Below are 15,617 nucleotides of genomic sequence, written 5' to 3' on the forward strand. Positions count from 1 at the left end.
CCAGTTAATATTGGGGAAGTTGAAATCTCCGACTATTATGACCCTATTATTTTTACACTTCTCTGAGATTTGCCTACATATCTGCTCATCCATCTCTCCCTGAGTGTTTGGGGGGTCTATAGTACACTCCCAGCAAAGTGACTGCCCCCTTTTTATTTTTGAGTTTTACCCATAAGGCCTCATTTGAGGAACCTTCTAAGATACCATCCCTCCTTACTGCAGTAATTGTCTCCTTAATCAGTATTGCGACCCCACCTTCTCTTATACATGCCCCCCTCTCCCTCCCGTCTCACCTGAAGATTCTATACCCCAGAATACTGAGCTGCCAGTCCTGCCCCTTCCTCAACAATGTCTCCATGATAGCAGTGATAGCGTATTCCCATGTGTTAATCAACGCCCTCAACTCATCTGCTTTACTTGCAAGACTCCTTGCCTTAAAATAAATGCTACCCAGCATTACCATGCTCCCATGGGCCTTAACTTGACCATATACACTCTGCCTCCCAGGCTGACTTGGTTTATCTTCTATACTTGTCTGTGCATCACCCCCTACTAGACCTCCACTCTGTATCCTACCCCCCTGCTAAAATTAGTTTCGACCCCCACCTATAGCACTAGCAAGGATGTCAGTCCCGTTCCAGTTCAGGTACAACCCATCCGACTTGTACAGGCCCCACCTTCACCAGAAACAGACCCAGTGATCCAGGAAACTAAAGCCCTCCCTCCTGCACCATCTCTTCAGCCGCGCATTCATCCTCTCCATCCTCCTGTTTCCTATACTCACTGGCACGTGGCCACAGGGAGTCAACCAGAGGTTTACAACCTTTGAGGTCCTGCTTTTCAATCCGCTACCGAGCTCCCTAAATTCCCGCTGCAGGACATCATCCCTCTATCTGCCTGTGCCGTTGGGACCAATGTGAACCACGACCTTTTTGACCGCTCGCCCTCCCTCTTCAGAACGCCCTGGAGCTGTTCAGTGGCATCCTAGACCCTGACCGCAGAGAGGCAACACACCCATCCATGGGTTCACGTCGACGCCCACAGAAACGCCTGCCTACACCCCTCACGACTGAGTCTCCTGCCTCTATTGCTCTTCCCCTCTCTCCTCCCCCCCACCCCCCCCCCCCAGAGGAACCATCACTCTCACCGTTTTCCACCACAGAGGAGCGGCTCTTGAATGACTCGCACTCTGGGGCTCTCCTCTCACTACCTTCCCCCCAACTGGTTCTGACCCATTCCTTCTTCGCAACCTACCTCGCGGTTCTGCGGGCTAAGTGCCAATCGCCCCCTTTGCCGCCCGGCCAGCCAAACCATTGGCTGCATTCTGGAGATGACGGCTATCCTCTTCACCGTCAACATGCTCCGCCAATTTTTGTGTCATGATTCCTGGACTCAGACGCCCAGATCCCTCGGCACCACAGAGTTCTGCAATCTCTATTTAAATAGTATTCTGCTTTTTCTAGTCTTCCTGCCGAAGGCCACCTACGACTGTCAAGTGCCCCTCGTGATTTGTGCCCTCGGACGCCCAGATCCCTCGGCACTACAGATTTCTGCCATTTCTATTTAAATAGTATTCCGAATTTCTATTTTTTTCCTGCCAAGTGGTATCTACCCCGCTCAGCATCAATTATGTTTCAAAAAATGTCGCCTCTCATTCTTATAAATGCCGGAAAATCGTGTTAAAGGGAAAAATGAGGCCATTCGGCCCGTCCTGCCTCTGCTGGCTCTCCGAACGAGCGGGAGACGGGTGACGCATGCGCGCTGGCGCGCAGTGGAAAGGGGGCGGGGGTGGGAAACCGTCGTGACGCAAGCACGCTGGCGGCGGCGGCGGGGGTGCGGGCGGAGAAGGGGGCGGGGGTCTGAGGCGGGTGACGCCAGCGCGGTGGGGGAGAGGGGGGCGGGGTAGGAGACCGTTGTGACGCCTCAGACCCCGCCCCCTTCTCCGCATCCCTCTCCCATGCCGCCGCCAGCCAGGGTGATGGCGTCACAACGGCGTCCAACCCCCCCGCCCGCTTTCCGCCTTTACGTCGGGGGTGGTGGTTACTGGGAAGGGGGGGTAGGGGTTGCGCGGAAGGGTGGGCGGGGTCTCTGGCCTGTGACGTCATCACGCTGGCGGTGGCGAAAGGGGGGGGCGGGGTGGCGGACCGGTGACGCCTGCACGCTGGCTGGATGGCGGCGGAGGGAAAAGGGGGCGGGGTTGGGGACCGTCGTGACGCCAGCACGCTAGCTGGCTGGGCGGTGGATGGAAAAGGGGGCGGGGTTGGAGATCGTCGTGACGCCAGCACGCTGGCTGGCTGGCGGCGGCGGATGGAAAAGGGGGCGGGGTTGGAGACCGTCTTGACGCCAGTACGCTGGCTGGCGGCGGAGGGAAAAGGGGGCGGGGTTGGAGGCCGTCGTGACGCCAGTACGCTGGCTGGCGGCGGAGGGAAAAGGGGCGGGGTTGGCGTCCGTCGTGACGCCAGCACGCCGGCTGGCTGGCTGGCGGCGTAGGGAAAAGGGGGCGGGGTTGGAGACCGTCGTGACGCCCGCAAGCTGGCTGGCGGCGGAGGGAAAAGGGGGCGGGTTTGGATACCATCGTGACGTCAGCACGCTGGCGGCGGGGGCGGGGCCTGAAGCGGCTGACGCCAGCGCGCCGGCCGTGCGTCCGATCGGGCAAAGGGGGGTGTGGTGGGAGGAGCTCAGGGGCACATCCGCTTCCGGTTGGCAACCCGGGAGCATTGAAGGCGGCGGCGGCGGCGGCTGCGGCGGCCCTGGCGGAGGGACCGAGAGAAACAATACAACCGTCCCGGAGAGAGACAGATACCGGAGAGGGAGAGGCAGAGAGAGAGAGACCCGAGACTGAGAGAGACGGGCACCGAGTGACCGAGCCCGGGGGTGAGACCTCCGACATTAATAACGGCCGGAATCCCTTTAAATAGAATAAAAGTCGGCGGACAAAAAAACCCCTTTAACGTCCCCAGGACCAAAAATCACCCTTAAAAACACACGCTAGGGCTTAAAACCCGGCTGGAGGGCATAAAACCCACTCAAATCAAACTGGAAAAGGGAGAAAACCCTATTAAAATCAGACTGGAGGGTATAAAACCCCATTAAAATCAGACAGGAGGGGGTAAAACCCCATTAAAATCAGACTGGAGGGTATAAAACACCATTAAAATCAGACTGGAGGGGGTAAAACCCCAATAAAATCAAACAGGAGGGTGTAATACCCCATTAAAATCAGACTGGAGGGGGTAAAACCCCATTAAAATCAGACTGAAGGGGTTAAAACCCCATTAAAATCAGACTGGAGGGTATAAAACCCCATTAAAATCAGACTGGAGGGTATAAAACCCCATTAAAATCAGACTGGAGGGGGTAAAACCCCATTAAAATCAGACTGGAGGGTATAAAACCCCATTAAAATCAGACTGGAGGGAGTAAAACCCCATTAAAATCAGACTGGAGGGTATAAAATCCCATTAAAATCAGACAGGAGGGGGGTAAAACCTCATTAAAATCAGACTGGAGGGGGGTAAAATCTCATTAAAATCAGACTGGAGGGTGTAGAACCCCATTAAAATCAGACTGGAGGGTATAAAACCCCATTAAAATTAGACAGGAGGGGGTAAAACCCCATTAAAATCAGACTGGAGGGTATAAAATCCCATTAAAATCAGACTGGAGGGGGGTAAAACCTCATTAAAATCAGACAGGAGGGGGGTAAAACCCCATTAAAATCAGACAGGAGGGGGTAAAACCTCATTAAAATCAGACTGGAGGGGGTAAAACCCCATTAAAATCAGACTGGAGGGGGTGAAACCCCATGAAAATCAGACTGGAGGGGGGTAAAACCTCATTAAAATCAGACTGGAGGGTATGAAACCCCATTAAAATCAGACTGGAGGGTATAAAACCCCATTAAAATCAGACTGGAGGGGGTAAAACCCCATTAAAATCAGACTGGAGGGGGGTAAAACCTCATTAAAATCAGACAGGAGAGGGGTAAAACCTCATTAAAATCAGACAGGAGGGGGGTAAAACCCCATTAAAATCAGACAGGAGGGAGGTAAAACCTCATTAAAATCAGACAGGAGAGGGGTAAAACCTCATTAAAATCAGACAGGAGGGAGGTAAAACCTCATTAAAATCAGACTGGAGGGGGGTAAAACCTCATTAAAATCAGATTGTAGAGGATAGAAGTCCTTTAAATGCAGAAGGTTATTACGCAGGTATAGCGCCCCGTTCGGCAGGTGAATGGTTTGTTGGTTTTTGTTCGGGGATTGGAGTACAAGAATAAAGGGAGGCTTGCTCCCGTTGAGCAGGGGGTTTTTGATGAGACCGAATCCGTGTTTTTATGAAAGCATATGTACCTGCTTTGGATTACCATACAGCGAAAGGTCAGGAGATTGGCCCCTGGCATTGAGGGTTTGGCGCCTGTGATGAGAGGCTGAGCAAATAGGGTTCACGTTCTCCGGAGTTTAGACAAACGAGAGGCGATTTCGTTGAAACGTGCGGGATTCTGTTCGGGGTTTGACGGGGCGGGCGTGAGTTGCTTCCGCTGGTCGGGGAATCGCACAACACGGTGGGGGTGAGTGTATCATTTAGGATGGAGATGAGAAATTCCATCACACCGAGGGTTGTGAGTCATTGGAATTCCCGAGAAACACAATAAAGGTGGCAGGGCAGGTGATGTGTTGCAGCTGTAGCACGTGGGAGCTGGTGGATGTGCGTGTGTGTGTACACGTGTGTGTGTGTACGTACGTGTGTGTGTACGTACGTGTGTGTGTGTGTACGTACGTGTGTGTGTGTGTACGTACGTGTGTGTGCACGTACGTGTGTGTGTGTACGTACGTGTGTGTGTGTGTACGTACGTGTGTGTGTGTGTACGTACGTGTGTGTGTGTGTACGTACGTGTGTGTGTGTGTGTGTGTGTACGTACATGTGTGTGTGTGTACGTACATGTGTGTGTGTGTACGTACGTGTGTGTACGTACATTGTGTGTACGTACATGTGTGTGTGTACGTACGTGTATGTGTGTACGTACGTGTATGTGTGTACGTACGTGTGTGTGTACACGTACATGAGTGTGTGTACGTACGTGTGTGTGTGTACGTACGTGTTTGTGTGTACGTACGTGTGTGTATGTACGTACGTGTGTGTGTGTACGTACGTGTGTGTGTGTACGTACGTGTGTGTGTGTACGTACGTGTGTGTGTGTGTGTACGTACGTGTGTGTGTACGTACATGTATGTGTGTACGTACGTGTATGTGTGTACGTACGTGTGTGTGTACGTACGTGTGTGTACGTACGTGTGTGTACGTACATGTGTGTGTGTACGTACGTGTGTGTGTGTACGTACGTGTATGTGTGTACGTACGTGTGTGTGTGTGTACGTACATGTGTGTGTGTGTACGTACGTGTGTGTGTACGTACGTGTGTGTACGTACATGTGTGTGTACGTACGTGTATGTGTGTACGTACGTGTATGTGTGTACGTACGTGTGTGTGTACACGTACATGAGTGTGTGTACGTACGTGTGTGTACGTACGTGTTTGTGTGTACGTACGTGTGTGTATGTACGTACGTGTGTGTACGTACGTGTGTGTGTGTACGTACGTGTGTGTGTGTACGTACGTGTGTGTGTGTGTACGTACGTGTGTGTGTACGTACGTGTATGTGTGTACGTACGTGTGTGTGTACGTACGTGTGTGTACGTACGTGTGTGTGTGTACGTACGTGTATGTGTGTACGTACGTGTATGTGTGTACGTACGTGTGTGTGTACACGTACATGAGTGTGTGTACGTACGTGTGTGTGTGTACGTACGTGTTTGTGTGTACGTACGTGTGTGTATGTACGTACGTGTGTGTGTGTGTACGTACGTGTGTGTGTGTACGTACGTGTGTGTGTGTGTACGTACGTGTGTGTGTACGTACATGTATGTGTGTACGTACGTGTATGTGTGTACGTACGTGTGTGTGTACGTACGTGTGTGTGTGTACGTACGTGTGTGTACGTATGTGTGCGTGTGTGTGTACGTACGTGTGCGTATGTGTGTGTGTGTACGTATGTGTGTGTGTGTACGTACGTGTGCGTGTGTGTACGTACGTGTGCGTGTGTGTACGTGTGTGTGTGTGTATGCGCTTGTGTACGTACGTGCGTGTGAACAAATGGGTGTGTACGTACGTGTGTGTACGCATGTGTGTGTGTGTGTACACGTGTGTGTGAGATCCACGGCAGCCACGTCCGCAGGAGGAGCTTGGGCTCCGAGCCATTGACTTGGAGGCCGAGCGGCAGACACAGCAAAGCGGCAGGGGAGCGGGAAAGCTACCAGGACACTTTGTCCTGGGAGGCAGCAGTCCACTCCCCTTGGCCCCCTGGTCGGGGGTCGGGAGGGTGCGACCGTGAGCGAGGCGGGTGCAAGAGGACAGAGAATGTAGCTACAGCAGCAGAGAGGGCTTCAAACTGAATAACGGACGAAGAGTGGCGTAAGAAGAGATTTGGAAAGTGAAGGAGGGAGGACAAGGCGATAGTGGCAGGCAGTGATGACCAGAGTGTGGCAGAAAGGGACAGACATAAGAGTGCACCTGCAAGTAAGAGCAGAGCAGGCAAAAAAAAATGGTTAAATACGAAAGGACAGAATTCGTGGCTCTTAACCTGAATGTACTCTGCCCTCCTAACAAGAGGGATGAATTGACAGCACGCGTGTCACACGCACCAGGTGCTTGTCATGGAAGAACGAGCCCAAGATGGTCTTTTACCTCAACCACGCTTATCCCCAAGACGGCTCTCCAGAGTGGCGGACTCTGCCAGCTGATGGGTGAACCAATGCCCATCACCTGTTTTAACAGGCAGCTGCCTAGACTGCTGTTGGTTACCGTGGCATTGTAAACGCTGATGCCTTGAGACAAATAGAAATAACCAAGTACGACCCTTCACGAGAACGATCCCAGGAATGAAAGGCTTAACATATGAAGGAACGTTTGAGGACTCTCTGGGTCTATACTCGATGGAGTTTAGAAGGATGAGGGGGGGATCTGATTGAAACTTACAGAATACTGAAAGGCCTGGATAGAGTGGGACGTGGGGAAGATGTTTCCATTAGTAGGAGAGACTAGGACCCGAGGGGCACAGCCTCAGAGTGTAAAGGGAAGACCTTTTAGAACAGAGATGAGGAGAAACTTCTTTAGCCAGAGTGTGGTGAATCTATGGAACTCATTACCACAGAAGGCTGTGGAGGCCAGGTCATTGAGTGTATTTAAGACCGAGATAGATAGGGTTCCTGATTGGTAAGGGGGATCAAAGGTTACGGGGAGAAGGCGGGAGAATGGGGTTGAGAAACTTATCAGCCATGCTTGAATGGCGGAGCAGACTCGATGGGCCGATTGGCCTAATTTCTGCTCCTATGTCTTATGGACCCAATAGGCCGTTACAGAGCTGTGGTTGCAAAGTGACCAAGGCCGGGGCCTGAAAACACCAGGGTATTTGGCATTCCGGAAGTTTGGGGGGTGGAAAAAAAGGAAAAGGAGGTGGTGGGGTAGCTCTGATAGTAAAGGACGAGAGCCGTACGGCAGTGAGAAATGATCTTGGGCTCAGAGGATCAAGATGTAGAATCAGTTTGGGTGGAGATAAGACATAGGAAAGGAAAGAAGTCACTGGTGGGAGTGGTTTATAGGCCGCCCAGACAGCCTCGCCGTCGGACAGAGTGTACGCCAAGAAATAACAGAAAGGCACTGCAATAATCGTGGGAGATTTTAAACTTCATGTAGGTTTGGACGAGTAAAATTGACCAAGGGGGATGAGGTCGTGGAGTGTATTCAGGACAGTTTCTTAGAACAATACATTCGGGAACCAACCAGGGAACAGGCTGTTGGAGACCTGGTAATTCGTAAAGGGGGGCAAGAGTGATCATAACGTGAAAGAATTTCAAGTTCAGTTTGAGGGTGAGAGATCTGGGTCTGAAACCAGTTGGGTTAAAGACTACCTCAGGGCTGGAGATGAACTCGGGAGTGGGAGGGGTGGCGGGAGGACCCAGTTGTCGTGGTAACCGGTGACGTCGGTTGGGGCTGAGAAAGAGGCCCTGGTGAATTAGACGGGTGTGAAGGCCGAGATGGCCAGAGTGGACTGGGAAAATAGGCTCAGAGGTAAGATGGTAGGGAAGGAGTGGGCAGACGTTTCGGGAGATGTTTCGTAACTCGCAGCACGGGCATATTCCATTGAGACACATTCCAACCAGTCGATGTGCTGTATTTGGCTTTTCAAAAGGCATTCGATAGGTAGGCAAGTAAGTTGTGAGGAGGATGCAAAGAGTCTGCAAAGCGATTTCGGTAGGCTGAGTGAATGGGGCAAAAATTTGGCAGAAGGAGCTTAGTGTTGGAAAAATATGAACTTGCCCCACTTTGTCAGGAAGGATAGAAAAGCGGTATGCTATTTAAATGGAGAGAGAGAGAGAGAGACTGCAGAATGCTGTGGTACAGAGGGATCTGGGTGTCCCGGTACATGAATCACAAAACGTTAATAGGCAGATGCAGCAAGCGATTAGGAATACAAATGGAGCGTCGGCCTTTATTGCAGAGGCCGGTGGGGGGTGATGGAGTATAAAAGCCGGGAAGCCTTGCCACAACTCTGACCCGAGGTCGTACTTACTTAACCACAATTGAACTCTGACTGACCCTAGGCTATGCTTACTTAAACTGCAGTTGAGCTCTGACCCGAGGTCGCACTTACTTAACCACAATTGAACTCTGACTGACCCCAGGCCACGCTTACTTAAACTGCAGTTGAGCTCTGACCCGAGGTCGCACTTACTTAACCACAATTGAACTCTGACTGACCCCAGGCCACGCTTACTTAAGCTGTAGTTGAACTCTGACCCGAGGTCGCACTTACTTAACCATTGAACTCTGACTGACCCCAGGCCACGCTTACTTAAACTGCAGTTGAACTCTGACTCGCGTCGGCGAGTCCGCAGCCCCAGTACTGCGTAGAGTTTTGGTCTCCTTACTTAAGGAGGGATAGACTCGCATTGGAGGCAGTTCGGAGAAGGTTCACTGGGCTGATTCCTGGGTCGAAGGGGCTTTGTCTCATGAGGGAGAGGTTGAGCAGGTTGGGCTGAGTTTAGAAGAATGAGAAGCCATCTTTTTAAGATCCTGAGGGGGGTGGGGGGTCAGAGTTCAACTGCAGTTGAAGTAAGTGTGGCCTCGGGTCAGTCAGAGTTCAATTGTGGTTAAGTAAGTGCGACCTCGGGTCAGAGTTCAGCTGTGGCTCAGTCCATAGCACCCTCGCCTTTGAATCAGAGGGTTGTGGGTTCATGTCCCACTCCTGGAAAACCAAGAACTGTGATTGTACTCGAAAGAAGTTGCAATCTGTGACTGTTGGTAACTCGAAAGAGTTTCAACTTGACAGGGTGGATGTGAGAGGATGTTTTTCCCCCAATGGTGGTGGGGAAATCTAGAACGAGGTGGGGGGGAGCACAGTTTCAGAATAAGGGGTTGCCCGTTGGAAGACGGAGATGAGGAGGAATTTCGTCTCTCGGAGGGTGGTCAGTCTGTGGAGGTCTCTTTTCCTCCCCACCCACCCCCCCAGCCCCCCCAGAGAACGGCGGAGGCCGGGGTCCGGGGTCAGCGAATGCATTCGAGGCCGAGTTAGAGTGGTTGTCGATCGACGAGGGAGTCGAGGGTCACGAGGGGAACAGGCGGGAAAGTGGAACGGAACAATCGGATGAGCCACAATCGTATCGCGTGGCGGAACAGGCTCGATGGGCCGAAAGGCCTTACCATCGTGAACCATGAACACGGGGGTCACCGCCTCAGGATCAGGGGAAGATCACTTAGCCACTGAAATGGGACGAAATTACTTCACTTCGAGGGGTTGCCCGGACCTTTGGAGTTCTCTGCCCCAGAGGATTGTGGATGCCCCCCCCTCCTCCCCGTCTTTGAATGCGTTTAAGGCTGGGGGGATGGACAGATTTTTTTTGGTCTTTCAGAGAATCGAGGGATATGGGAAGCGGGAGCGGGAAAATAGAATTGAAGCCCAACTTTAGCACTGATCTTATGGAATGGTGGAGCATGTTCGACAGGCAGAATGGTCTGTTCCTGCTCCTGTGCCTTTACGATCTTACATTTAAACCCATTTGGTGACTGTTTTATTGGGGTTCAAAATCCCTTTAAATTCAGGTTATTGTTTGTCGGAAAAAGAAACCCCTTAAAAGACAGATTGTTGGGCTTGAAACCCCTTTAACAGCAAATTATGGGTGCTAAAACTGCTTTAAAATACAGCTTACTGATCTTAAAGTCCCTTTAGATGCAGATTATTGAGGTAAAAATCCCTTTGAGTGCAGATTATTCTCTCAAGCACTGCCCTGGGTCAGTCAGAGGAGAATTGCAGTTCAATAGGTGTGGCTGCAGGTCAGTCAGAGAAGAATTGCAGTTTGGTCAGCGCAGCATCGGGTTAGTCAGTGTTCAATTGCGGTCAAGTAAGTGCGACCTCGGGTCAGAGTTCGACTGCGGTTGAACTAAGCGTGGCCTGGGGTCAGTCGTAGTTCAATGATCAAGTCAGTTCGACCTTGAGTCAGAGTTCAACTGCAGTTGAAGTAAGCATGGCCTCAGGTCAGTCAGAGCTCAATTGTGATTAAGTAAGTGCGACCTCGGGTCAGAGTTCAACTGCAGTTTTAAGTAAGTGTGGCCTGGGGTCAGTCAGAGTTCATTGGTTAAGTAAGTTCGACCTCGAGTCAGAGTTCAACTGCAGTTTTAAGTAAGCATGGCCTGGGGTCAGTCAGAGTTCATTAGTTAAGTAAGTGCGACCTCGGGTCAAAGTTCAACTGCAGTTGAAGTAAGCGTGGCCTGGGGTCAGTCAGAGTTCATTGGTTAAGTAAGTTCGACCTCGAGTCAGAGTTCAACTGCAGTTGAAGTAAGTGTGGCCTGGGGTCAGTCAGAGTTCATTGGTTAAGTAAGTGCGACCTCGGGTCAGAGTTCAACTGCAGTTTAAGTAAGCATAGCCTAGGGTCAGTCAGAGATCAATTGTGGTTAAGTAAGTGCGACCTCGGGTCAGAGTTCAACTGCAGTTGAAGTAAGTGTGGCCTCAGGTCAGTCAGAGTTCAATTGTGGTTAAGTAAGTGCGACCTTGGGTCAGAGTTCAGCTGCAGTTGAACTAAGTGTGGCCTGGGGTCAGTCGTAGTTCAATGATCAAGTCAGTTCGACCTTGAGTCAGAGTTCAACTGCAGTTGAAGTAAGCATGGCCTCAGGTCAGTCAGAGCTCAATTGTGATTAAGTAAGTGCGACCTCGGGTCAGAGTTCAACTGCAGTTGAAGTAAGAGTGGCCTGTGGTCAGTCAGAGTTCATTGGTTAAGTAAGTGCGACCTCGGGTCAGAGTTCAACTGCAGTTTTAAGTAAGCGTGGCCTGGGGTCAGTCAGAGTTCAATTGTGGTTAAGTAAGTGCGACCTCGGGTCAGCGTTCAACTGCAGTTTTAAGAAAGCGTGGCCTGGGGTCAATCAGAGTTCAATTGTAGTTAAGTTAAGTGCGACCTCGGGTCAGAGTTCAACTGCAGTTTTAAGTAAGCGCGTCCTGTGGGGTCAGTCAGAGCTTAATTGACTCTCCCCTCTCCCTCTGATTTCTCGGCAGGGCGACGATGGATGGCTCGGAGGCCTCGGAGACCTTCGTCCACCAGGCGCACATCATGTCGGCCCTCTCGTCCCTCTTCAAGAGCGAGGAGCTCTGCGACGTGCGGTTGGCGGTCAACGGCGGGGCCCCGCTGCCGGCCCACCGCTTCGTGCTGGCGCTGGGCAGCGCCGTCTTCCGGGCCATGCTGTCGGGCGAGCGCTGGGCGGACGGGCGGCGGGGGACGGTGGAGCTGACGGAGGAGGAGGGGGCGGCCGCCTGCTTCGAGGACTTCCTGCGCTACCTCTACACCGGCCGCATCGCCGTGGGGGTGGACAACGTCTTCGCCGTCCACGGCCTGGCGGAGAAGTACGACGTGGCGCCGCTGCGGCGGGCCTGCGAGCAGTTCCTGCTGGACAACGTGGCCCAGGCCGGCGCCCTGGACCTGGCCCTGGCCTGGCACCGCTACGCCCGCTTTGTGGGCTTTGCCCGGCTGGAGGAGGCCTGCGACACCTTCGTGGCCTGGAACCTGGACGCGGTGATGCGCTCGCCGGACTGGCTGGCCCTGGAGGAGGGCCAGATGGAGGCGCTGCTGCGCCGCTCGGACCTGGTGGTGGAGAGCGAGTTCGCCCTGTGCCAGGCAGTGCTGCGCTGGCTGGAGCGCCGGCCGGAGGCGGCCGCCGCAGCCCTGCTGGCCCACCTGCGCTTCCCCATGATGAGCCCCGACGAGCTGGCCTGCCTGCGGGCCAGCCCCCTGGCCCCCCGGGCCCTGCTGGACGACCTGCTGGCCCAGAGCCTGGGCCTGCACCAGGACAGCTGCCTGACCAAGGAGCACGTGGGGCGCCTGCACGGGGCGGAGGCCTGCCCCCTGCGCCAGCGCCTCTACACCGCCAAGGCCTGCGGCAGCCCCTGGCAGCTCGACTTCTTCAGCTCCATGACCAAGACGGTCCTGTGCAAGGAGTTCGCCACCACCAACTTCCGGGTGCAGTCCAAGTGGTTCGTGACCTTCCACCCCAAGGGCGAGCGGCTGGTGGTGCAGGAGGAGAGGCCGGTGCGGGGCAGCGTGCGCCTCCCGGCGCCGCCCGGCGCCAAGCGGCGCTGCACCTGCCCGGGCCTCTACGAGCGGGTGCTCAAGGACAACAACCGGGCGGCCCTCCACTGCAAGATCATCCGCTGCCACTCCAGCAGCCGAGCCACCCACGAGCACCAGATCGCCGTCCTCTTCTACCGCTTCCTGGCCGGCCGCTGGCTGGTCTGCGACCTCAAGACCTTCAACATCCCACACTGGCAGGACGTCAAGATCGACGACCTGCTGCCCGCCGCCGAGCGGGGGAAGTACGTCAGCCGGGTCAACGACACCATGACCCTCCACTTCATCGGCCAGACAAACTGGAAAAAAATTTAGCCCGCTCTTGGGGTGGGGGGGGTGGGGGGGGTCGAGCTCTCTCTCTCTCTCTCCTTTCACCCACACTCTCTCTCTCTCTCCCGCTCTCTCTCTCTCCCGCTCTCTCTCTCTCCCGCTCTCTCTCTCTTTCCCTCTATCTCCCTCTTGCTTTCTGTCTCACTCTCTCTGTCTCTCTCTGTGTTGTGCTCTCCCTCTCTCTCTGTCTCGTTCTCTGTCTCGCGCTCTCTCTCTGTCTCGCGCTCTCTCTCTGTCTCGCGCTCTCTCTGTCTCGCGCTCTCTCTGTCTCGCGCTCTCTCTGTCTCGCGCTCTCTCTCTGTCTCGCGCTCTCTCTGTCTCACGCTCTCTCTCTGCCTCGCGCGCTCTCTCTCCATCTCGCTCTCTCTCCGTCTCGCTCTCTCTCCATCTCGCGCGCTCTCTCTCTGTCGCGCGCTCTCTCTCTGTCGCGCGCTCTCTCTCTGTCGCGCGCTCGCACTCTCGCAGCGTCGCATTCTACCTCTCTCTGTCTCGCTCTCTGTCTCTGTTCCGCTCTTTCTCTCTCTGGCTCTCCACCTTGCAAGATCTCTGGCTGTGTCTCTGTCTTTCTTGGCTGTGTCTCTATCTCTCCCTCTCCCTCTCTGTTTGTCTGTCTGTCTCTCTGTCCGTCTGTCACTTTGTCTATCTTTCTCTCTCTCTTTCTCGCTCTCTCTCTCTCTCTCTATCTCTCTCTCTATCTCTGCTGGGCATTTACTCGATGTCTAACCCCATGATGGGGACAGTGCAAGAGGGACCTTTACTATGTACCTAACCCTGTGCTCTACCTGTCCTGCGAGTGTTTGAAGGGGACAATGTGGAGGGAGATTTACTCTGTATGTAAACCCGTGCTGTACCTGTCCTGGGAGTGTTTGATGGGGACGGTGTAGAGGGAGCTTTGCTCTGTATCTAACCCCGTGCTGTACCTGTCCTGGGAGTGTTTGATGGGGACGGTGTAGAGGGAGCTTTACTCTGTATCTAACCCTGTGCTGTACCTGTCCTGGGAATGTTTGATGGGGACAGTGTAGAGGGAGCTTTACTCTGTGTCTAACACCGTGCTGTACCTGTCCTGGGAGTGTTTGATGGGGACGGTGTTGAGGGAGCTTTACTCTGTATCTAACCCCGTGCTGTACCTGTCCTGGGAGTGTTTGATGGGGACGGTGTAGAGGGAGCTTTACTCTGTATCTAACCCCGTGCTGTACCTGTCCTGGGAATGTTTGTTGGGGACAGTGTAGAGGGAGCTTTAGTCTATATCTAACCTCATGCTGTACCTGTCCTGGGTGTGTTTGATGGGGACAGTGTAGAGGGAGCTTTACTCTGTATCTAACCCTGTGCTGTATCTGTCCTGGGATTGTTTGATGGTGACAGAGTTACACTGTGTCTAACCCCGTGCTGTACCTGTCCTGGGAGTGTTTGATGGGGACAGTGTGGAGAGAGCTTTACTCTATATCTAACCCCGTGCTGTACATGTCCTGGGAGTGTTTGATGGGGACGGTGTAGAGGGAGCTTTACTCTGCATCTAACCGTGTGCTGTCCCTGTCCTGGGAGTGTTTGATGGGGACGGTGTCACTCTAGAACACTGGGGTACAGTACTGGTGGGGACAGGTCTGTCACTGTATAACACTGGGGTACAGTACTGGTGGGGATGGGTCTGTCACTGTATAACACTGGGGTACAGTACTTGTGGGGACGGGTCTGTCACTATAAAACTGGGTACAGTACTGGTGGGGACTGGTCTGTCACTGTATAACACTGGGGTAAAGTACTGTTGGGGACATGTCTGTCACTGTATAACACTGAGATACAGTACTGGTGGGGATGGGTCTGTCAGTGTATAACACTGGGGTACAGTACTGGTGGGGACAGGGCTGTCACTGTATAACACTGGGGTACAGTACTGGTGGGGATGGGTCAGTCACTGTATAACACTAGGGTACAGTACTGGTGGGGACGGGTCTGTCAGTGTATAACACTGGGGTACAGTACTGGTGGGGGCGGGTCTGTCACTGTATAACACTGGAGTACAGAACTGGTTGGGACAGGTCTGTCACTGTATAACAGTGGGGTACAGTACTGGTGGGGATGGGCCTGTCTCTGTATAACACGGGGGTACAGCACTGGGGACGAATCTGTCACTATATAACACTGGGGTACAGCACTGGTGTGGAGAGGTCTGTCACTGTATAACACTGGGGTACAGTACTGGTGGGGACGGGTCTGTCACTGTACAACACTGGGGTGCAGTACTGGTGGAGACAGGTCTGTCACTGTATGACACTTTGGTACTGTACTGGTGCGGACGGGTCTGTTATGTAACACTGGGGTACTGTACTGGTGGAGACAGGTGTGACACTGTATATCACTGGGGTACAGTACTGGTGTGGACAGGTCTGTCACTGTATAACACTGGTGTACAGTACTGGTGGGGACAGGTCTGTCACTGTATAACACTGGGGTACAATACTGGTGGGGACAGGTCTGTCACTGTATAACACTGGGGTACAGTACTGATGGGGACGTGTCTGTCACTGTAAAACACTGGGATACTGTACTGGTGGGGACGGGTCTGTCTGAATAACACTGGGGTACAGTACTGGTGGGGATGGATCTGTCACTGCATAACA

At 53.3% G+C, this 15,617-nt stretch overlaps 1 protein-coding gene across 1 annotated transcript; it reads left to right on the top strand.

Annotated features, from left to right (window-relative positions):
• The first annotated feature begins 2,715 nt into the window (after positions 1 to 2,715).
• Positions 2,716 to 13,044, top strand: LOC144676301 (BTB/POZ domain-containing protein 17-like). Its single transcript, XM_078536758.1, has 2 exons — positions 2,716 to 2,874; positions 11,604 to 13,044. Exon 2 carries the CDS (start codon positions 11,611 to 11,613, stop codon positions 12,982 to 12,984), a length of 1,374 nt encoding a protein of 457 aa, XP_078392884.1. The 5' UTR covers positions 2,716 to 2,874; positions 11,604 to 11,610; the 3' UTR covers positions 12,985 to 13,044.
• Positions 13,045 to 15,617: the final 2,573 nt, after the last annotated feature.

The sequence above is a fragment of the Cetorhinus maximus genome, unplaced genomic scaffold, assembly GCF_964194155.1.
Source record: "Cetorhinus maximus unplaced genomic scaffold, sCetMax3.hap1.1 HAP1_SCAFFOLD_1488, whole genome shotgun sequence".
NCBI lineage: Eukaryota > Metazoa > Chordata > Chondrichthyes > Lamniformes > Cetorhinidae > Cetorhinus > Cetorhinus maximus.

Bases quoted from the DNA above. Each gene is read 5' to 3' on its own strand.
- LOC144676301 (XM_078536758.1), top strand. From the start codon at position 11,611: ATGGATGGCTCGGAGGCCTCGGAGACCTTCGTCCACCAGGCGCACATC.